At 36.6% G+C, this 22,259-nt stretch overlaps 2 protein-coding genes across 16 annotated transcripts in view; one reads left to right on the top strand and one right to left on the bottom strand.

Moving 5' to 3' along the window:
• Positions 1-525: 525 nt before the first annotated feature.
• Positions 526-5,886, top strand: LOC1278605 (aquaporin). 8 transcript variants are annotated; one of them, XM_061661129.1, is made up of 5 exons: positions 561-627; positions 3,425-3,604; positions 4,011-4,268; positions 5,047-5,340; positions 5,407-5,886. In XM_061661129.1, the coding sequence occupies exons 3-5, from the start codon at positions 4,020-4,022 to the stop codon at positions 5,620-5,622; spliced, it is 759 nt and encodes a 252-aa protein (XP_061517113.1). In that variant the 5' UTR covers positions 561-627; positions 3,425-3,604; positions 4,011-4,019; the 3' UTR covers positions 5,623-5,886. The 8 variants fall into 8 exon arrangements, with proteins under 8 accessions (XP_061517114.1, XP_061517113.1, XP_061517108.1 ...); XM_061661127.1 differs by lacking the exon at positions 561-627 and adding an exon at positions 756-796; XM_061661126.1 differs by lacking the exon at positions 561-627 and adding an exon at positions 774-913.
• A 10,824-nt stretch (positions 5,887-16,710) lies between these two features.
• Positions 16,711-22,259, bottom strand: part of LOC1278620 (protein groucho) — a 62,532-nt gene continuing 56,983 nt past the window's right edge. For all 8 annotated transcript variants that reach the window (XM_061661115.1, XM_061661108.1, XM_061661110.1 and 5 more), the window contains exons 11-17: positions 19,097-19,276; positions 18,858-19,029; positions 18,506-18,755; positions 18,175-18,433; positions 17,940-18,104; positions 17,624-17,823; positions 16,711-17,541 (exon numbers count right to left, since the gene is read on the bottom strand). In XM_061661115.1, coding sequence (XP_061517099.1) covers positions 17,434-17,541; positions 17,624-17,823; positions 17,940-18,104; positions 18,175-18,433; positions 18,506-18,755; positions 18,858-19,029; positions 19,097-19,276 — 1,334 coding nt within the window. In that variant the 3' untranslated portion in view covers positions 16,711-17,433. The remainder of the gene's footprint in view (positions 17,542-17,623; positions 17,824-17,939; positions 18,105-18,174; positions 18,434-18,505; positions 18,756-18,857; positions 19,030-19,096; positions 19,277-22,259) is intronic.

Below are 22,259 nucleotides of genomic sequence, written 5' to 3'. Positions count from 1 at the left end.
TAAAATTTATGTAAACTGTATGGAAGTTGTTATGTCCTATAGATTATTGATCTTATTATTAATTATAGATTATTGATCCCAATTTAAATCATACATATTCATAAGGAACCATTCTTATGATTCAATAAGAAAAGGATACAAAATGTTTCAATTTGCTACTTACGAAAATTATCTACTATCAAAGCTGTTTAGCTAAACTTAAAAGAATCATTTTTTAACGTTATACTAATTACAAAAATCAATTTATTTGGTGTTATGTTTTGTGCGGTTCACAAACGTTCAACATAAAACGAAAGTAACTGGTACGCAATGGCTAAATAGTTTTGACAAAAATAACAACAAAAACAAAAACAAAAGAAACACAAAACATGATCAGTACGCTTAAGTTCAACAAGCTAGACATTCTAAAAATATTCCAGCATCGTTCCCATCTTCTACCTCATTCCAACCTTCATCCAAAACAATCGTATATGGCCCTCACATGGTCGCTCACACATGTAATTCTCCGCATCGAGGTCGCGCATCTATGTCAGCGGTGCGCTAGCCTTGCAACCCAGTTACACTCCTTGTTCTGAAACTAAAAGGAGGAAAACTATCTGCTCTTACAAAGACTCTTAGGATCGCGTAGTAAGTAGTACCTTGCCTTCCATGCTCGTCATGCAATGGCGCTGAACACACCCGGTGAAAATGAAGTGGTACCAACACTTATCAGCGAACCGTTTGAGGTTTTCGGTGGGATCGTGTGACGAAAGCTATCAGTTTACTCGTAGCGTCCAACACGTTTACAGTCCCAACCGTAAGTCATCGGAACACATAGTCGGCTCCTAGTTGCATCACTTCTAATCTCAGAGCATCAAGTTTTTTTGTGAAGTTCTATCTTTACTGGGAGGCATTTCTTTTTGTTCCTTAAACGGTGAGTTTTGTGATGTGAGTTTATTTTGAAATCCAATAAACACATCAAGCGTATCAAGTTTTTTTCAACTCAAATTGTGTGTTATACTACGCAAAGATAAATACACATATAAATTATAATCTTGAAATATGGTAGATTATCTCAATTAAGAAGAATTAAAACACGTTCAGCTCTATCGTATTAATGATCCCACATTACTTTATTGACGTTGGTAATTACATTGATTTCATACAACGTTAGCATCGAAGTGTACGAGTAAACGAAATTATACAATTACCATTCGATCAGTTTACGGATGCGCGCGTGATTATTGCTACCAGTGTGCCAGCTATTTACACTTTCACATAGCCACAATGTTTGCTCGTTGATGACCCCAGGGTAAAAAGGCCATGCGATAGTGAACCAACGCCAGCAACGGCGCGAGAACGTTAGTTCGTTTGAGATCGGTGTATTTAAAAACACACTCAACCCCTCCCAAACGAATAACCAGTGCCGAATACGTTTCTTATTTCCGGTATTAAGTGAAATTCAAACACCGACATGGGACCATCAAGAAAAACGTGCATTAATACCAAAATCTCGCGTGAAAATGTGTCTTCCTTTCTCCTGTTCAATCGGAAATGCCGGCATGAATAAAAGTAAATAACATATTCAAAATTTAAAGCTGTTTAAAGCTATTCTAAGATGTTTTGTTTTAATCATTTTGCAACAAGACATTATGCAATGTTTGACATATTTGAGTTATTTTTAAATAAAATAACACCAATCATAAAAACGCTAAGTTGTTCTTTACTTTATGATTTTTATTCTTTACAAAGTCATAAACAATTGCTACATTGTTGTACCGTGTTTATTCATATCTGACTCTAGTTCTTTTAATCAATACTGAACTATCCGGTTCTAGCTGCAACAAACGTGACAGCATTCTCTCCACTTCTGACATCCACATTCTCAGAATGTATTCAACATCTGTAAAATATGTTCTTCTCTTAATCATAAAGGTAAAGCGATCCGGTTCTGTTTGTTGTCCAGCGTGTTTTGTTATTCTGCACGATAAAAAAACAACAGCGGCTACACTACGTTGTCAGGTATCGCTGTCCCAGGTTACTCTTAAATAAAAACTCAAAAACTCAAACTTTTTGAGACTAATTGTCATAAGAAACATCAGAATGATATTGCTGATCAAACCATCGAATCTATCCTTGGAGGTCGTGTAACACATAAGCTGAGGAGAGTAGGCCCTATATAACCCTACATCAAGCAAAAACATACCATACGGATGTTCTACTTAGTTCAATTATTCAACCCGCAACTAAGCAATGCTCACATTGCTGTGTACGTTCAAAGGCCATTCATTTACTCAGGATTGTTGTTGTTCTATTTATCAAGTCCTGATAACAAAACTGATAACACATTGCACCATGATTTGATTTTTCCTGTTTTAAACTTCGATAAAACATAATCAACAAATCCCATGATCGAGAAACCTTATCGTGAAGCCCTTAACCACTCGAACATGTTTTACCCTCCGCTGACGTAACAATATAAACCACACCAGACCGGAATGAAATGAACAGATAAACAGGCAAAAAGACACATTACAAGCAAACCATCGAAAAGCCAGCTCCATCTAAAAGCCTTATAAAGGGCAGCTTACGGAAAGATAAATTTCAACTACTCCTACTGGAGATACAAAGCTACCTTGAAACCATGTGATTGTCATTAACATCCATGTTTAACTAGCGTTTATCTTAATAAACACTGTCTACTTGACTGCTGTAGCTTCTGGATGCATATGCTAAAATTAATTTGTACGCATATTCTACTGCAAACCAAGTACACTGCAAAATGTTTTATCACTTATTGAAGATAAAACTTATATTGGTAATTAGTTTATAATTTTTTTAAACATATTTCACATTTATTTTAAAAAAAAGTAGGCTCATAAGTATATTCATATTCTTTTATTGCTCAATTAAACAACATCTACGACTGTAGCGAAAATTGCTACTCAATCTGATATAGCTTATCTGATAAATCTATATCACAGATTGTCAAGTGTTATTAGTGTCACGTCATATAACGCAATATTGATATTAACACTAGGTTTACGGAACCCGTCAATTTGACGGAATTTAAACTTTGAAGTGAAATACTTAAAATACCTATTTACTTTTCCAAAATGTCAAATTGACGGTAAATTGATGTTAAACGATTCATAATTTTAATTAAATAGGTTTTTTTCATGATTTCATGATAAGTATTTTTATCCTCCTGTCAAATTGACGGGTGTCCGTAGAGATACGTATATAAGAGACGCCCGTAAACCTAGTGTTAAATAATATTTAATAAGTTCATTTAAGTTAAGTTTATAGTATATTTGTTCCATATGATACATTTGTCACTGTCACAGCTCATTAAAGTCTTTATCCTTCATGAATGGTACACACTCACACATATTACCGTTTGAATCTATGTAAATATGACCTTCTTCTAACTCTTCCTCTTTAGCAAAATAACAGTTGCTGGACAGGGCCTGCATGTAACACTGTGCTTAACAGCCCGTGACTTATTGATTACTTATAGCAGGATAATCAGTCCTACATATGCGGTCCATACGAGGTTTGAACCCAAGACGGACCTGTTGTAAAGTCATACGAGATGTCGACTAGATGACGGGCCGGGCTAAAAGTAATATTTGCTAATCGAATTAGTTATCGAATTATAATACAGTGAAACCTTTCATAACGAATACTCCTTATAACATTTTTCGTTTTTTGCATAACGAGCAATTCAAAAAGCTCAACAAATATCTCTCATAGCGAGTAAAATATCGCATACAGAGCAATGTCATTTGTATTCCTGGCATTTTTATTTTCCGATGCCAATGTAAAACCAAGATCACGATAACATTGAGCCAATTGACAATTAAAATTTCTTGAATTCGCAAAATGGACATATATATTTATTTATTGAACATATATGTATTGAACATTGAACATATATATTTATGTATTTATTTATTTATTTATTGATTTATTTATTTATTTATGAATTTCTTTACATTTCTCATTATTTTCTTCAAATATTATTACAGACAACCACGATGAAAAAATCTACGCTTGATAACATTTCTGTTTTTCTTGCCGAGCTGATTGGCACAGGACTATTGGTGATGTTAGGATGCATGGGATGTGTGTCCGGACTTGGTCATACACCTTCCCACTTTGAACTATGCATCAACTTTGGATTAATAGTGATGATCATCGTACAAATATTTGGATGTGTATCTGGATCTCACCTTAACCCTGCCGTTACGGCAGCTGCATGGGTGTACGAGTTGGTTTCAACCAAGGTAGGAGCATTATTCTTGATATTTTGTCACGTTTTTACACCGTTTTCGAGCCCAAATTAACAATTAAAAACTTCTTTTGAACATTTTTCTACTATGAAAATTTGACGTCTAACTGAAATACTGATGCCTTTCTGAATATTGTTCAATCGCAACTAAACATTTGCTTTTTCCAATATTAACATTTCCAATATTAACATCCAACATTTAATTTGATTTTGTACTAATTTAAATGTCAATTATGAGTCTTGGTGGTATCGGGATAAATTATTGACAAATAAATTCAAACTGTTTTTGCAAATGAAGTCACATACAAATGTCTAAACTCTATACAGAAAATGGGTAAAGTTAGAGGTATCACTTATTTAGTTACGATTGAACAAAATTCAGAAAAGCATCAGTATTTCAGTTAAACGTCAAATGTTTATTTATAGTTGAACAATGTTGGAAAGCAGCTTAACATTGTTTATTTGGGCTCGAAAACGGTGTAATTCATTCGTTGTATTAAATGGACATACATTATTTTACACTTAATTGACTTTTTTATGAACCCTGCTAATACACTACTAATGTTGCCTAATTTACCCTCAAAGTTATTTAAAAATAATATGCTACTATTGTACTCATAAAACTCGCTAGAATCATTGAGTTTAATTTACATTGCGGTCGCCGGGCCATTGCTTGCATATACACTACTGTATCGACTCAAGTCTACCTAACCAAATTTTAACATTTGTACATTTGCACATGGATTTCCTACTTATCTATTTAATGTATTCAGATGGCTCTAGCTTATGGTGCAGCACAATGTATCGGTGCTTTCATGGGCTACGGAATTCTCAAACTGCTGACTCCTGCTTCTGTATTTGACGTCGCTCTTGAAAAAGGAGCAGGATTCTGCGTAACACAGCCGAACAGTGCTATCTCGAATATGCAGGCAGTTGGTATTGAATTTGTTGCAACAATGGTATTAATTTTGGTATGCTGTGGTGTTTGGGATCCTCGTAACGCAAAGCATCACGATTCGGTTGCCTTAAAGTTTGGCTTTACTGTTGGAGCCTTAGCTGTTGCGGCAGTAAGTATTACATTTTCCATAAAACTTGCTAAATAAATTATTCACTGTTTTCGTTACCATTTATAGGGACCTTACACTGGTGCGAGCATGAACCCAGCACGTTCGTTAGGACCAGTCCTATGGAATGGAGTATACAATGCACATTGGATCTATTGGGTTGGTCCGCTTGGCGCTGCTTTTCTGACCGCCTTTGCCTATAAGGCTGTTTTCCGGCGGGAGGTTCCTATTGAGCAACACAACCACGAACTTGCTGCACTGAATACAGACAAGTCAAATGTTTAATAGCAACATAATCTCAGATCGAATCCTATGTACCACCAACGATCACCTTGCCCACAGCAAAAGTGTCAGTGTGTATGTACTGCAACCTAATTACTCATTTAGCAGCCCATTTCTGTGGACCAATCATTATTATGATTGTGTTTGCGCTTGTGCTGGCTGTACTCATCTTAAAACTAAATTGTGCAAGACGTATGCATTGTTTAATATTAAGATATGCTGTTAAAATAAATGCTGTTAAAATAAATAAATTTCAAAAACGTGAAATACACACATATTTCATACGAAATAATTGTTAAGAGATTGTAAAATTTGCAGTGCACCGTTCATTTATTTTAAAATGTGATATGATTGTAGTTCTGAGGATGAAAACTTACCAATAAACATATAATAGTTTATTCATATATTGCAGAAAGTCCAAACAATAACCTAGCTATATTTTCTTATTATTCGGTTCATATTCCTATAGTAAAACGAAAAATACGAGAACATAACATTGTGTTCTAATACAGGCATAGCACAACAAACACCGATTTGATCAACGCGAATCTCGCTATAGGGTAATTTGCCAATTGTTGCACACTTAAAGGAACAGCTAACGTATTTCATATATTTGAGATGGATAAAATTACAATATTCTGGTTATGAGTGTCTATTATACATTATTATTGTTTAAAAAATAGTATGTATATTTTATTTGAATTATGATTTATTATGATTATGATGAATAATGGCAAAAAATACTATTTTTTAAACTTATTGAAAAATCCAACTGTTGCACACTTACAAAAACTCTAAATTCTATTATTGCACACTTCATAGCCAATTAATGCACACTTTATAATACACTGAAATAGACAAAAATAAGCCTGCAAATGGATGATTTTCTATCGAATAGTTTCAAAGACAATACAATACATTGCTACATTATACGTTTGTCCATTGTTCAAGCCTGAACTCTGCAAAATAAGTAGCGAATTTGCACCTGCAACCGCACGTCAATTTTAAACAAAACGCTGTCAATATGATAGCACGGTGAAAAAAGGAGGCTTTGGGCTGTGCAATAAATAGGATCAAAGCACTCTTTTTGTTCCAATTACTAAACAGTGGATTAAAATAAGTATTTTTTACAAAAAGATAACATTTTGCTACCGGATCCTGAGATTTAACCTTATTTGTTTGATTACACCCAAATAGCCAAAATTGCTTAACACTAGAACCGCCGGACTTTTCAACCTTACTAAAACCGCCATATGGGACAATTTTGTCCCATTCGTTATGTGTACATATTTAGACATGTTTATTATTTCCTAAGGGTTTCATGTGGTAAAATAATTAATAAACTCCATAATTAGGTATAATATTTTTTTATAAGACGACAAACCAGTGCTACTAATAAAATTGCGCTAGAGTGTACGGTAGGATGCTTGTATGGACTAGCCGATTGAATATAAAAAAGCACATTGAAAACATAAGCACGTAGTAAGCAAGAGTAAAAGCACGTATGTAGTTAAATACTTTCGCGCACTTTTATTGTTCTATTCGTACAGGCGGTCCCCGAGATACACGGTACCTCTTATACGCGGATTCGGAGATACGCGGTTTTCTAAATTTGACAATTCTTTGAACAAATTGTACTGATTCGACACATCAATTGTAAATTGCCAAATAATTTCCGTTTTGATCGAATGTTAAAAACTATTTCAAAAGGTTTTGAACTGTTATATTCAGTCAGAATCATATCAGATAATTCATATAGTGACTAAAATCACCCCCTACTTGCAACATTACACGAAAATTTTTTCGTATTTATAATCGGGCCAGTTATAGGTTGTATCTTGGAAGGCTTCAATGCATGTTATACCGTAATCCTAAACTTTTTTGGTCTTATGCCAAGAAGCGTCGTAATCCCTCTTCCCTTCCTACTTCCATGTCGCTCGGTTCGGTCACTACGGACAATGCTGCTGACACCTGTTCCCTATTCGCTGAGCATTTCGCCAATGGTCTGTCTAGACCGGAGAGTCAACCTTTGACGGAGTCTGAGGGCATATTGCCTGGTTTAAACTCCGTCGCATGGGCTGAGGGTATTGTCAATGTTAATACAGTCTCTGAAGCTCTTAAAAAACTTAAGCCATCCTTCTCCCCTGGACCGGATGGAATACCAGCCTCGGTTTTAAAAAAGTCACCTTTTCTATTCGTCCCTCTATTGGTAAAATTGTTTAACCTATCTTTGTCCTCGTCTTCATTCCCTTTATTGTGGAAGCGGGCATGGCTAGTTCCCATTCACAAAAAAGGTAACCCGTCTGTCATTTCCAATTACCGTGGCATCTCAATACAATGCGCAATAACCAAGGTATTTGAGCATATTATCCATACCTATGTGTTTAAACTCACCTCTTCTACTATTATCCCTCAGCAACATGGCTTTTTTCCTAACCGTTCTACAACAACTAACCTTATGTCCTTCACCTCTTTCGTATCATCCCAGTTAGAGTCAGTTAAACAAGTTGATACTATTTATACTGACTTCAAATCTGCATTTGATCGTATTCCTCATTCCTTACTTCTAAATAAAATTTCACAACTTGACGTCAATAATCTTTTTGTATCTTGGTTACGTTCTTTTCTATGTGATCGTTCCTATAGTGTTAAATTTAATGATATGTTTTCGACTCCCTTTTCATGTAGTGCAGGCGTACCGCAAGGTAGTGTTCTAAGTCCTTTGCGGTTCATAATTTTTAATAATGATGTCCGTACCACCCTCCCTCCTGAGTGTTTCCTCTGCTACGCAGACGACCTCAAAATCTTTCTCCCAGTTTCGTCTCCTAGAGATTGCATTTCCCTACAAAATATTCTTGATCGTTTTTCGTCTTGGTGTTCTAGTAATTCCCTCACATTATGTCCTGATAAGTGTAACGTCATTTCGTTTAGTCGTTCACAGTCTCCAATCACTTACTCGTACGTCCTAAATTCTGTACAAGTCAATCGTGTTTGTGTCGTAAAAGACCTCGGTGTCTTGCTTGACAGAGGCCTCACCTTCAGCCACCACATTGACTCAGTTGTCAATCAGGCGCGGAAAACATTGGGTCTCCTAAAGAAAATTGCGTGCGATTTCTCCGACCCAATGTGCCTGAAGACTCTGTTCTGCTCTCTGGTCAGATCGATTTTGGAGTACTGCTCAATAGTCTGGTCCCCTACAGCTCGAACCCATGTGGAACGTATCGAGCGGGTGCAGCGATCGTTCACCAGGTTTGCTATATGTAAAATCCTGGGTAGATTGTCCTCCCCCATACCTCCTTACGAGGACAGGTGTCGGCAGCTTGGCCTGGAACTATTGGAAAACCGCCGTTCCCATGCCCAGTCCACCTTTATTGCCGCATTACTCCTTGGTAATATTGATTCTCCTTCCCTTCTTTCTTCTATCCCTTTCTACGCCCCTAACCGTGTTCTTCGAAACCGCCCTCCCCTAGTGATCCCTTCCCGCCGAACTGCAGTGGGCCGTAATGACCCCCTTCTTCGTGCAATTCGTCGATTTAACTGTGTATTCTCTATGTTTGATTTCAACCTTCCCTTATCCTCTTTCCGATCCCGCATCAGAACCCTCCATAATCCCGTGCTGCCTTAATTTTTAATTTTTAAATTTTAGATTCTAATTTTCTAAAAAAAAATTTTTCTCAAATTTTTGATAATTTGTGTTAATTTTTGTTAGGTTAGGAACATAGGTAGTAAGTATTATTTAAGCATTTGTGTAACCAAAAGGTAGACAAATAAATTTGAATATGAATATAATATGTATATAAAATTAGTGATATTTTAGCTGAAAATCGCGAGATTCGACTTACGCCGAAATTCGAGATACGCGGTATTTTGCGGTCGTTTTCGGTCCCCATTAACCGTGTATCTCGGGGACCCCCTGTATTGACATGCCTTGTCACAAAATGCGTACACGCCAGTGCTGCCAGACTTGCAGAAGCACACCCCTCACTCGTTGACAGCAGGGATGCCAGCCATCACAATTAAATTTGCTTATGGGACAAAAATGTCCCATATGGCGGTTCTAGGATAAAAATGATTTTTTTAAAGAACCATATGGAATACAATTATTTTTATTAGCGCATTCGAAAGATCGTTCAAAATAAATGAAAGTCAGAAAATTTCAATGGTTTGTCACGACGGCAAGCGGAATAACACCCCTTTTTCGAGTGCGATGGGACAAAAAAGTCCCATCGGCGGTTCTAGTGTTAAGCAGCTAATTTTGGCATGCTAAAGATCGCTGCTTGAATTCGCCTTTTGCAGTAGATAAACAGCATCAAATTTCCAGGTGGGTCTTTCAAACAGCGCTCAAGCAACTTCCTTATGCCAGGGTACCGGGGATTATTTTTCTTTATGTTTTATTTTCAAGCAAGCGCCATCGATGAAATAAACAACAGGATTTCTTTGGCTTGTGTGCATGTGTATATTTTTTAAATCCTTAATATTCATGAATTATACAAAATGTCACACAATTTACTGTACAATCACAATCACTTCACTCAATATTCCTCTTTCAATTAACTTAACTAGCTTGGGCAGCAGCAACGAGATGATTGACGGCACCAGTGCTTGACACTTTGACAAGGGCCACCTCGTACCGATGTCATGCATTAAAAAGCTATAAAGTTCCACCAAGTTCGGTACGCTTTCTTAACAAGCTTTCAAGTTCCATCGTGAACCATACACATCAGGCTAATCAGATACAAGGTTCCTGAGAGTACCATGTGCCTGTTAAAAAGTTCCATAGTTCCGCAAAGTACCGTCTATCTCTTAATCAGCCACAAAGTACGACATCGGAACGATTTTTCGTTAAACAGCCTCAAATCAGCTATAAAGTACGAGCTGGCTATTTGGGCAATCAAAATATAAAGTGTATGTTGGTCACAGGGCGAAATAAACCTTATTTTGTGAGGCACAATTCTTAGCGGTTTTGCAAAGAAATCCATTCGATTTGATTGAAAATCAGTCAAAATATTTTCATTTGTGTTTGAAAAATTTAAAATATGCTCTTTTAAAATAATAAAATTGTGGAAAAAGAGGCGAATGCTCAAGATTAAAGGAAAAATGCTAGCTTTTATCAAAATTTTATAAATATTTTGATAAACAACAATTTATACGCAGTGTGGAATAATTGGGTGATGTGCAACAATTGGAAAAATCTCGCTATCAGGCCTATTATTTTACTCGAATGACATTCGTTTCCGTCGGAAGCACTCGAGTCGAACGGGAGAAATATAGGTAAGATTCGCCATTAGAATCGATGAAAGTTTCGTTGACATTTTTGTTCTAGCATCTGTATGTTTGACAGTTGGTCGAAACAACCGGCGGTCGGAGTGAGTGTAACGGATTCAGCACTTCTTTAAAATCTTTTTTTACTTAACTTACTTAATTGTGAAATGGTTGATATTTCAATTTATTCAATCATTCATAATGCTTACATGGTTACAGAATATCCTGTAAAACGGGATGCTATACCCAGGACATTGAACATGTACACTCACTCAAATCTACTACTCCGCATTATTGGCTGAGTCGGGACAAGGAAAATGCATGACAACAAGGTGAGAGTAGGTGAGAGATCCTAAACGGCCAAATGTGAAAATCCTTGCTTGAAATTTCGAGCGAGATAGCGGCGGAGGTATTGATGGCTTGAAAGCCAAAGTTGAAAATGCAACGATTTGCTCGAGGGCGTAAAAAACTACAGTCTGAACTCACTGGTTGAACTTCGATTCCCTGCCAACTACTAAATATGTGCGTTTTAGTTGGCACGTTTTTTCATACAAAAATTTTCTGAAATTTTTCTCAGCAAGCCATGAGATTTTTGGGAATTTTTCAAAAACTTTTTCCATATAAACGCATGCTTTTTAGTTGAACTGTCGAGCGTTCAACTAAAAAGCATGACAATTAAAAAGCGTTCAACTATAGCATTCTGACTGTACTTATTTCAGGATGTCTTTCCGCAACAAAGCATTAAAGAGAGCGATGGTTCATTGCGCGACATGGCTGCAACACACTGCACGTAATGTGAGGCAACTTTCCGCACTGCATTAAGCTAGATCAGCATCGACAGCAGAATGATCCACAATGGAACCCTTCTACTGTATCGAAAAATATCGAAATATCGAAAAAATCAAGGATCAAGAGATTCATTAATCTCGGATGATTCATGAATCTCTAAAGAATCGAAGTGTCAAAGCTTTTTATTTTTCTTATTCTTAGCGTAACAACCTACGTGGTCATGCCAGCATATACAGGTTTTGTTTTTGATAGTTTGTTTTGCTACGGAGAGATGGTCCATGCGAGGCTTGAACTGATAACGAGGAATGCCTACTACACAGTTGGTATAATTATATGAGGGGATATATTTACCGTTGAAATTTCATATTTGGCGCAACAATAAATATATTTGTCTCAAACACAAATACCAATTCCATTTAAGACTTCAAAATCAGATACAGGACAATAAAATAAAATGTTGATGACATTTTTGGAAATGACCCTTGTGGAATTTAAGAACGGGAAATAAAAAATATAAAAAAAAACGTCATAAATGTGTGTCAGGTCGTATCGTATCAGGTCTATTGAAAATCGGATCTTCTGCATTCCTGTAGAACCTTCTGCTCTGCTCTGCGCACCATTGCTCACCTGCGAGTGATGAATTCAGTGATTACTTAGATTTATTTAGATAGATGTTGTTGTTGTTGTTTTATTTTTTGACGAGGCTTTTTAGCATTCGCCTCTCGTAATTTAAAATTAAGAAATCACTAATACTATTGGAGAAAAAAATTAAATAAAAAATGAATTAAAAGTTCAAGAAAAATAAGAATACAATAGAAAATATATAGAATAGAAAAAGACCATAGTTCTTATGGTAATGGTGAAAGGTGAAAATGTTTGTTAATTCTAATGCTTTTTTCATATCAGTTATGTTTTTATAAATATTTTTATCCATATTTGCTACACTTGTTTGTAGAGATTATTTTCCTTTAAGAAATTTAAAAAATTTTCAATTTCCTTGTAATTGTTGGAAAGTACAATGTCCAAATGATCTCCAAGTCTGTGTTTCTTCCTTTCTGCGGAATATCCAAAACAATTAATTAAAATGTGTTCCACCGTTGTATCACATCCACAAATTAGATAGATATATTTAAAAAAAAACCCATTGCAAACCACAACATGCATTGTAATGTATGTATTGAATATAAGGAATACAGTCAGAATTCAATAGTTGAACGCTTTTTAGTTGGCATGGTTGTTAGTTGAACGCTCGATAGTTGGCTGACAATTTAATTATAAAGCATTCGTTTGTATGGAAACCCGGTTTTTGAAAAATTCACAAAAATCTCATGAATTGCCGATAAGTTAATAAATTCCAAAAATACAATTTATCATTTATTTCATAGGATTCGTAAAGATTCTATTATTTCTGATTTTCAAGCGGATTAAATTGTCGAGCAAAAATGCAATTTATATTGCAATGGACAATTCTTAACCGTCTTGTGTACGACTAAAAAATTATACTTAACCATACAACCGCCTACCCGGGTAGGCCATGCATTTTGTAGGGAAGAATGATGTTTTTCGTGGTTAAAAGCGTATATCTTTTGAATTACTTGTTAGATTTGAAAAAAAACTGTCTTGTAGGATCATAATAATGTTTTATAACATAGCGTAGTAAAATTATAATTTTAAAATCCATTCTATATTCAATATTTTTTTCAATATTTTTTTCATTCGTTTGTTACAGTGTTACTGCCGAATGGGTGTTTCGGAGCGCACCAGGGGCTCCAACAGCTCCGGAGCCGGCGGCGAATCAATGGCTCCGGAGCCGGCGACGAATCCACGGCTCCGGACCAACGGCTCTGGACTAACGTTTCAATAGATCGACTTGCGCAAAAACATAGCTTAACAGTGTCCTCATATATAACATGTTCGGATCCAATCCCAGTTACGTACTTACAATCTTGAAATGGCGCCAATAATAAAATTTCAACGGTTTCAACTATGCCAACTGTGTAGTTGTAGTATTCTGATTTATACTTATATGAAAGGGATGATTCAACACGGTTTTAAACTTGCTACACCAATGATATAAATTCGCAAAAGGCTTGGTCTGCCCTAGCTGCTCTTTCAAACATTGTTTTTAATTTTCCTTTAAGCGAAGTTGTTTTTAACTAAAAGATCAGTAGAATGGTGATATTATCACTTGGTCACTCTTGCTGGATATCGTAGGCATCGTTTTCTGTCCTTTTAGGTACACTACAATAAGAACAGCTCCATTATGGATCATTCTGCTGACGATGCTGATCCGGTTGTTTGCCGTGAGCACGATTGCTTAACCTAACTAGCAGTATGTTGCTGCCAAGCCGTACCATAAACCATTCCTACCATTTGTACTTCGTCCCGGAAGGACATCCTGAATTTACCCCGAGTAAATTTCTCACAGATTCAACTTTAACTTTAAAGTTATTAACATCCATGATCGAAACTTCAGGAAGGCTTTTATCTTTTGGTCGCTTAGGGTCTAGACAGTTATACCAGCAAATAGACAGTTATACCTTTTACCTGACTCAACAAAGTCATTAATGCGGAGCAGTAGGTTTTAAAAGATAGTTAATTAGGCGCACTGAACGTCTTCGACGTACTGAGTACAGCAAACTGTGGTAAAAGTTATTCCGTACTACACTTACTTTAACTTTAAATGAGACTCTTGATCGGTTGGCTGATATTTGAATCTTTAAATTCTCATACAAATACAGTCTGAACTCACTGGTTCAATTTTGATTCCATGCCAACTATTGAATAACCGCGTTTCGACGAAACGATTTCTGCTTGAAAACTCCTGTGAAAATTACTGTTTCCCATAGCAACGGAAAATCGAACAGAGTTCGGCAAATCTTATTCGAGTAATTTTTGCCATTCTCCGCTGGATCACAAATCTTTGCTTGTTATCTTTTAACAGGTGTAAAGAAAACTGTGTACAGTCTGTTCTCGAGTTACGCGGTTCTCGACTTACGCGGATTCGGACATACAGTGAACCCTCTCTTATTTGACACCTCTCCAATTTGAAAAACCTCTCTTATTTGAACATTTTCCACAGTCCCTTGATTTCCAGTACTAGTCAGTATTTAAAAGTGTTAGAACACAGACTTAATTGATACTTCATGTGCGTATAAATGTTTTGGAGGAAATGCAGACGAATACGATTTTTTTTATAATAAGTCGTGTGGAAACGTTTTTAAAAAAAAAGGAAAAAATATACGAAGATATGAAATAGTATTTTGCACAACACTTACATTAACTCTTTTTATCTATCTCATATGGATTTTCTGCTGAGCTGAATAGTGATGCTGCTGTGCAGAATAATGATGAGCACAGTTTCCAAAGAAATTTGGAAAAATCTGTATTGAAAAACAATCAATATGTAAAATGGTTCCATTGTTTCCATCAGCTTAAAAAAATCAACTACTGATGAACATTTACATCTGTATAAAAATTCATCACTTCGCATCGGTGTTTCTTACCATATGTTTTACCCATTCTGATATTGGCCTTGAAACGCACCCGAGAATCAAAGAACTTTTGGATGTTTTTTTTCTTTTCTGGTTATATTCTTTTGCGCAAGTTTGAAATCGGCAAAACAATATTGAAAAATGTCTTTCACAGGTTAGTTATATGTTGTTAAGGTTTGCTTAGTGATCGAGTAAAGCTGAACTTATTAATTTTTTAATGATAGCTCACATTTTTATCTTTTATTTGTTTAACTTTCAATATACAGGGTTATCCAAGTCACTTTCGAATGTGCACAAACAAAATTATTTACCTCCTTCAAGATGTTTTTCATCAGCTCTCAAATGGTGTATTTGTATCATACATGGGATTTTGCAAGTCAATTTCGAATGTGCACATAATTATTCACCACCTCAACGATTTGCTTCATAAAACAATTTCAGTTTAACACATGATTTTTAACACATCACAAAGTACTCAATCCAGCTTGAGACGTTTTAAAAAAGATGGTAGAGAAATTAAAACTTATTATGATGGAAATGAAATATCATATTGATGTAGATTGACTTGTTGCACGCGGTTAATAACAATGTTTACATTCGAAACTGACTTAAAAATCTCGCAAGCAAATGAAAAATGTTGTAGACGTTGAAAATTGATTCGGAAAACCCTGTAATTTATTCCTTAAATATATGCATTAAAAATACATGTACAGTCAAATTTCAATAGTTGAACGCTTTTTAGTTATGCCAACTAAGCTAAGCGCTTTTTAGCTTCATTTCAATTAAAAAGCATGCGTTTGTATGGATATCCCGGTTTTTGAAAAAAATACAAAAATCTCATGGCCTGCCGAAAAAAATTCAGAATATTTTTGTATGGAAATACGTGCCAATTAAAAAGCACATATTCAATAGATAGCAGGGAGGGAATCGAAGTTCAACCAGTGAGTTCGGACTGTAATATTGTTTATCATCAACGTTTATTATAATTATCGTTTATTTTACTAAAAAAAAATTTCACGACCCTTTGACGGTGAAAATTAGTTTTAAGCGGTCTAAAAAATGCAATTAGACAGGGCATATAACGTCCTATCATTTAGTATCAAATGCTTTATATTTAGAACTTTTTTGCGAGACATCATCAAAAACTGTATTTTACATTCGCTTACACTCGATTACTAAATAGTCCTTTATTTAACAGCTAACTCCCGAAACATTTTTACTTCCTAAAACTAGGGGCACTGTTTAAATGTGGTTAGATAAGTGCTAGGCACTTTAAAAAATAAAACACGATCAGTTTGACACAACTTTGTTTTCACGATTCATTTATATAAAATGCATGTCCTAAAAATCTGCCAAAAATTATTGTTTATAGCTATTTTGAATGTTGCAAATATAATGTCAAGCTTTAACCATTCTTATTTTTCATCTTCTAACTAAATTTAGACAACTCAAACTACTATCGTATTACGTTTACATCTGCTATGCATATTCCCTAAAATTAAACTAGTTTAATCAGACAAAATATCAAACAAATCTATCCCATTCATACAGTTCTCAATCGTATATTTTTCGATGCAATTTACACTTTAACTCATAGCTCAATTAAATATTTTTTTTTTATATTTACTTATCAAAAAGTTCACCTAATATTTACGTACTATCTTTATACAAAGAATGTCGAAGATTAAATCCAATTTAAATCGTCTTGCTCCTCTCCATTTTAATCGGCTGGGATGAACCAGTGTAAATGGAACAAATTTATTAATAAAGCCAACTGTAAAAAAAAGCGAAGAGGACGGGAGGGGGTCGGGGTGGTGGGCGAATAAACGTAGATTTCTGCTACCAATGTGGAAAATCATATTATATTTAATTGTTATCCTATTTTGTACATCTACTCATCATAACAAACGAAGTTTAATGTAACGCTTTTTCAATTGAATTTACCGGTCACGAATGTAATCGTAAATGTTTACAGCTAGCAGAATATGTGAGATTCATAGTTCAGTCGGGAAGAGGAACCTAAAATACAGCAGATGCAGCAGTTGGAGTTGGATTTGGAGTAGGAGCATCGCACCGAAGAAATATATATTAATGCACTGTTTTGGAATTCCGAATTTCCTTCTCTTCAACATTATCCCTGCTGCCATGTGGCACGCGTTCTCTGAGTTTTCTCTCTTTATCTTTTTTTATTTGATTTAATTTTTTTGTTTTTAATCATTCCTCTCGATTCCAATCTCGTTTACTCATTACAGACTACATTGAATCAACTTTAATAGATTACTTCATATACAGTAGCTTTTTTATCTCCCGAACCTGTAACGATGTATTTATCATCGGCCGAAATATCACAGCTTAGCACCGAGGAAGATTCCTTCGACTAAATCAGAAGAAACAAATGTAGATTCAAAATAAACAATTGATTACAGTTCTACAACAATATAAAAAATAAACTTTCCTACCTGAAAAATCGAGGCCCCGTATGGCGTCCTCCAAGCATTCAACAAGTTATCTTTACCCGTTGAAACGAACCACTTCCCACAAGCAGCAAACTTCAAACTCAGTACACAACTTTCATGAAGATGTAGCTGATACTTATCGGGTTTTGTAGCATGCAAAACTTCCACATTTGAATTTTCCATTCCAACAGCAAGCCATTCACCTAAATAAAAAAAAATATATAAAAAATATAATAAATTATTAAAAAGCGTGGTTACCCAAAATATAAGTAAAAATTCACCAAAATACTACGTTTTTACGATTTTTGAATGTTTTTACCTGTCGGGCAGTAACCAAGAGAGAAGATTTGCGAACTAAAATCATGTTGCTGTAATTGTCTTCCCTCTCGCAGATCCCATGATCGCACGGTATTGTCTAAGCCTCCCGTCCAAAGTTTCGAACCGTCAGCACTAATATCTATACACGATGCACCATCAGTGTGTCCTGAAAAGTAGACATCAAATACTTATTAACATGTTCCATATCTGCTTGGTCTTTCCTCATGTTTTCATACCTTGGAACTGTCTAACTAAAGTTTGATTTTGAAGATCCCACACAGCAATATTACCATCTGAGCAACATGAAAAACATACTTTAGAATCAGGTGATATGGCAAGTGCATAACATGCGGGGGCATTGGATGTGAGTTCAGCTTTTATTCTTGGAGTAGGACTTGCCAAATCCCAAATCGATAGGTTAGACGCTTCGCCACCAACGATCAACGTTCTCCCGTCTGGTAGCAATTTCACTGAACGTATATAGTTGTCTCGTTGCTGTAAACCCACCAAAAAAGGAAAAAATGTATTTTTATAGTGTGTAACAGTACATACTAGGATTTTTCTTACCAAACAATCTAACTGAGAAACAGGACTTTTATTTCCAGGTTGTGAAATATCCCAGGCCTTGACGCATCCTTTGCCACCAGTGTAAACGTATTTGGTCGGATTGGAGATCGTTACTGCACATACAACTTCACCATGGTTCAGAGAACTAATCTGTCTAGCGTGACGTGGAATGCCTGGTCCTACTAAGGCATCTTGAGGAAATGGCACCGGTTGCATTTGCCCTTCAGCGTTCACATGAAAAGAATATGCACTACAATTTAGTGGAACAGAGAAAAAAGGAATTTGTAAGATATGCATATGTCCATATATAAAATATGTTGCTTCAATTTTATTTTTTTTTTTTTGTACTAACGGTTTTCCACCCGGAATTCCAATCGGACCCAGAGGAGCACGCATCTGAGAATGAGGATCAAACGCCAACGGAGCGCGGGCGTAGTTGTTTAGTGAATGTGGAAGGTTATTGTGCACACCCGGACCGCCATAAGCAGCGGCAGCGGCAGCTGCTTGAAGATCGTGTGGAGCACCTGAAACAAAAACGAGACATAAATTATTATATACCACGATAAAGATCATTCAAACTATATATCATACCATTCAACGGACCGGCAAGATATGGTGGATATCCAGGATTTATAACAGGTGGTTTATTTACAACCTTTGGAACACCGTTGCTTGCTACCGAGTTGGTAGGGGTAGCTGGTTTTGCAATAGGTGTGGTTGGTTTGTCATCTAATTTTTTGTTAGAAGGCGTTGATGCATTCGAAGATGTACCTATTATGTTAAAAGAATAAATTGTAAGTTAAAAAATATGTCTCATGAAACACAAAGCTAAACTGACATTATCGTGTTTAAGGTGAACTACACGTATCTACTATCTTGCACATGACCACATGTAAGCTTTTTTATTTGTAACGATCCAATACAATGATTATCTACGACTAATTTTATCTCTAGCAGTATAATCATTCCAGCATACGCAAGGACAGTTTTTCTTCTATTTGGCGTAAACGTCCTGCCATGCCGGCCTATAAGGGACATGCCGACTTATAAGGCTTTCGAGACTTTGTTCAGTACCACACAGCCGGATAGTCAGTCCTTGCTACGGGGTCCATACGAGGGTTGAACCCATTACGGGCATGTTGTTAAGTCGTACGAGTTGACGACTGTACAATGGGACCCCCGCAAAGACAGTTGGAATGGCTATCAATCCAGAGCAAGCTCATTTTTTTCTGACTGAGCGACGATAACACTACAGATAATAGTTTGGAATAGCTTTATGATTTATTATAGACCATGAATAGTACATAAAACAGTTTAATTGGTAAGAGCTATTGAAATCCGGCCTTATTTCTAAACCAAATCAATTTATAACTAATCATGTTCTCACTAATAACTAATCATGTTCTCTGAAATGATGAGATCAAATTCGAGCTCTTTGGGCGAAAACAACGAACACGAGGCGAAAACAACGGACAAAACCCATAGAGAAACTGATTGACAAAAATATTTTAAAAAAAAACATCTAAGGAAATTAGAGGTGTGCCAAATGAACGAGAACCGTACGATTCATTCAGTTCACGTAAAAATATGAACTAACCGGTTCGCATGAATTGAAATAAATAAAAATAAATTTGATAAATTGAAATAAAACAATGCGTGCATTCGATCATAATCATTAAAAAAAAACTTTGGAAAAAAAAATCAACATCGGCACATTTATTAAAAAAACGCAAATCAAGAAACGGTCAATTTTATACTGCGCAATGCGTTCTTGCGTCGTTTGACATATTGGCTGGTATTATTGGCTGGTATAATTGAATCCGTTCGTAGCGGGAACGTACGGCGCTCACATGAAATTCTAGGGATGGCAACACATTTCTTGAGCCCGCTACTACAACGCCGCGGTGAATAACTGTAGCAACCATCTAGTACGTTAAGAAAATGAGTGTCGGGACGTACGCCGCCGCTACGAACGGATTCATTAATACCAGCCATTGACTTGACTTGCCAATATTGACTGTTGAGGTGACCAAAGTATTGCTATTTGTAAATCCACGAATGAACCGAGATCACGTTCACGTTCATTGTGATGAACGACTCGGTACATTCACGTTCACTTAAAAGAACCGAATTGCCCACCTCTAATGGAAATGGCAATGTCATAGGCTGGTATTATTGCATCCGTTCGTAGCGGGAACGTACGGCGCTCACATGAAATTCTAGGGATGGCAACACATTTCTTGCGCCCGCTCCAACAACACCGCGGCGAATAACTGTAGCAACCATCTAGTATGTTAAAAAAATGAGTGTCGGGACATACGCCGCCGCTACGAACGGATTCAATAATACCAGCCATAGTATTGGGATTAGACATGGGCAAGAAGAGCGGGAATCATAAGGTTCGCTCGCTCCCATTAGTGAACGGGCGCTCGCCGCTCTTCATTTCAGAAAAATATGATTCGCCCGCTCGCATAGCAAAATATAAAAAAACGCTCGTTTGAAACTTGTTGCCCCGAGAAACAAAAAATCTAAATCTATAATACTGTTGGGCTTGTACGGAATGTAAATAGCCGCATGTAAAAAAATCAAATATTTTTATTGTGGTCTAAACTAAAACTCAAATTAACGTTTTTATTAAACAAAAAAAACATCACAAGCTACTGTCGTCGACCCACACTGGCTATTCCAAACACACGTATAAAACATCGTAGGCCGCGGGGCCATGGGGATTCTCAGCGCTCATTTTCTCAAGCACTCATGAGTGCTTTTGAGAAATCCTCGTTCTCAGCGTTTGTCGAATCGGAACAAAATCAGTTTTGAGAATCTTTGAGAATCTTTGAGAAAGTTGACGATGCAGCGATCGGCTAACTGAAATATAAGCAATTGTGCTATTTGTTTTTCGATTATCACTTTGGAAAATGTATTCAATATTTACAATTGAAAAAAATTAAAAAAACCTGCGATCAAAAACATATTTTCTATTTAAAGCTCCAAATAAAATTTGAGTGGCTTTATCAGTTTCTCAGAGTGAGAAAAATTGACAACGGCCACGAGCTCGCGTCTGAGAACAAGTTTTGAGTGCTTGAGAAACTTAAATGAGTGTTTGAGAATGTTTTCTCAGCTTGAGAAAGCCTCATGGCCCCGCGGCCGTAGAGCGCGAGCGCATCGTATGTGCAAAACACACAGAAAAAAAACAGTCTTGCTTGCAAGCGCACTGCTTGTCCAAAATACGTAGCGAGAAGATCAGGGTAGCTCGCGAGCGCACTGCCTATCCAAAATCCGTGCAGAAAAAAACTGCCTAGCTCGTGAGCGCACTGCCTATCCAAAATCCATGCAGAAAAAAACAGGGTAGCTCGCGAGCGCCCTGCCCATCCAAAATACGTAGCGAGAAGATCAGGGTAGCTCGCGAGCGCACTGCCTATCCAAAATCCGTGCAGAAAAAAACTGCCTAGCTCGTGAGCGGACTGCCTATCCAAAATCCATGCAGAAAAAAAACAGGGTAGCTCGCGAGCGCCCTGCCCATCCAAAATACGTAGCGAGAAGATCAGGGTAGCTCGCGAGCGCACTGCCTATCCAAAATCCGTGCAGAAAAAACTGCCTAGCTCGTGAGCGCACTGTCTATCCAAAATCCATGCATAAAAAAACAGGGTAGCTCGCGAGCGCGCTGCCCATCCAAAATACGTAGCGAGAAGAACAGGGTAGCTCGTGAGCGACCGGTTGGCCCAAAATCCATTCATAAAAAAACAGCCCAGCT

This window comes from Anopheles gambiae, chromosome 3 (assembly GCF_943734735.2).
Source record: "Anopheles gambiae chromosome 3, idAnoGambNW_F1_1, whole genome shotgun sequence".
Lineage (NCBI taxonomy): Eukaryota > Metazoa > Arthropoda > Insecta > Diptera > Culicidae > Anopheles > Anopheles gambiae.
Note: the sequence above shows the minus strand (reverse complement) of the source record. Positions and strands in the feature narration are given on the sequence as shown.

What these genes read in the sequence shown, in the direction of transcription:
- LOC1278605 (XM_061661130.1), top strand. Translation starts at nt 4,020, where the DNA reads ATGAAAAAATCTACGCTTGATAACATTTCTGTTTTTCTTGCCGAGCTG. An exon ending in ACGAGTTGGTTTCAACCAAG is followed by an intron (nt 4,269 to 5,046) that starts GTAGGAGCATTA and finishes TAATGTATTCAG; the next exon opens with ATGGCTCTAGCTTATGGTGC. An exon ending in GAGCCTTAGCTGTTGCGGCA is followed by an intron (nt 5,341 to 5,406) that starts GTAAGTATTACA and finishes TACCATTTATAG; the next exon opens with GGACCTTACACTGGTGCGAG.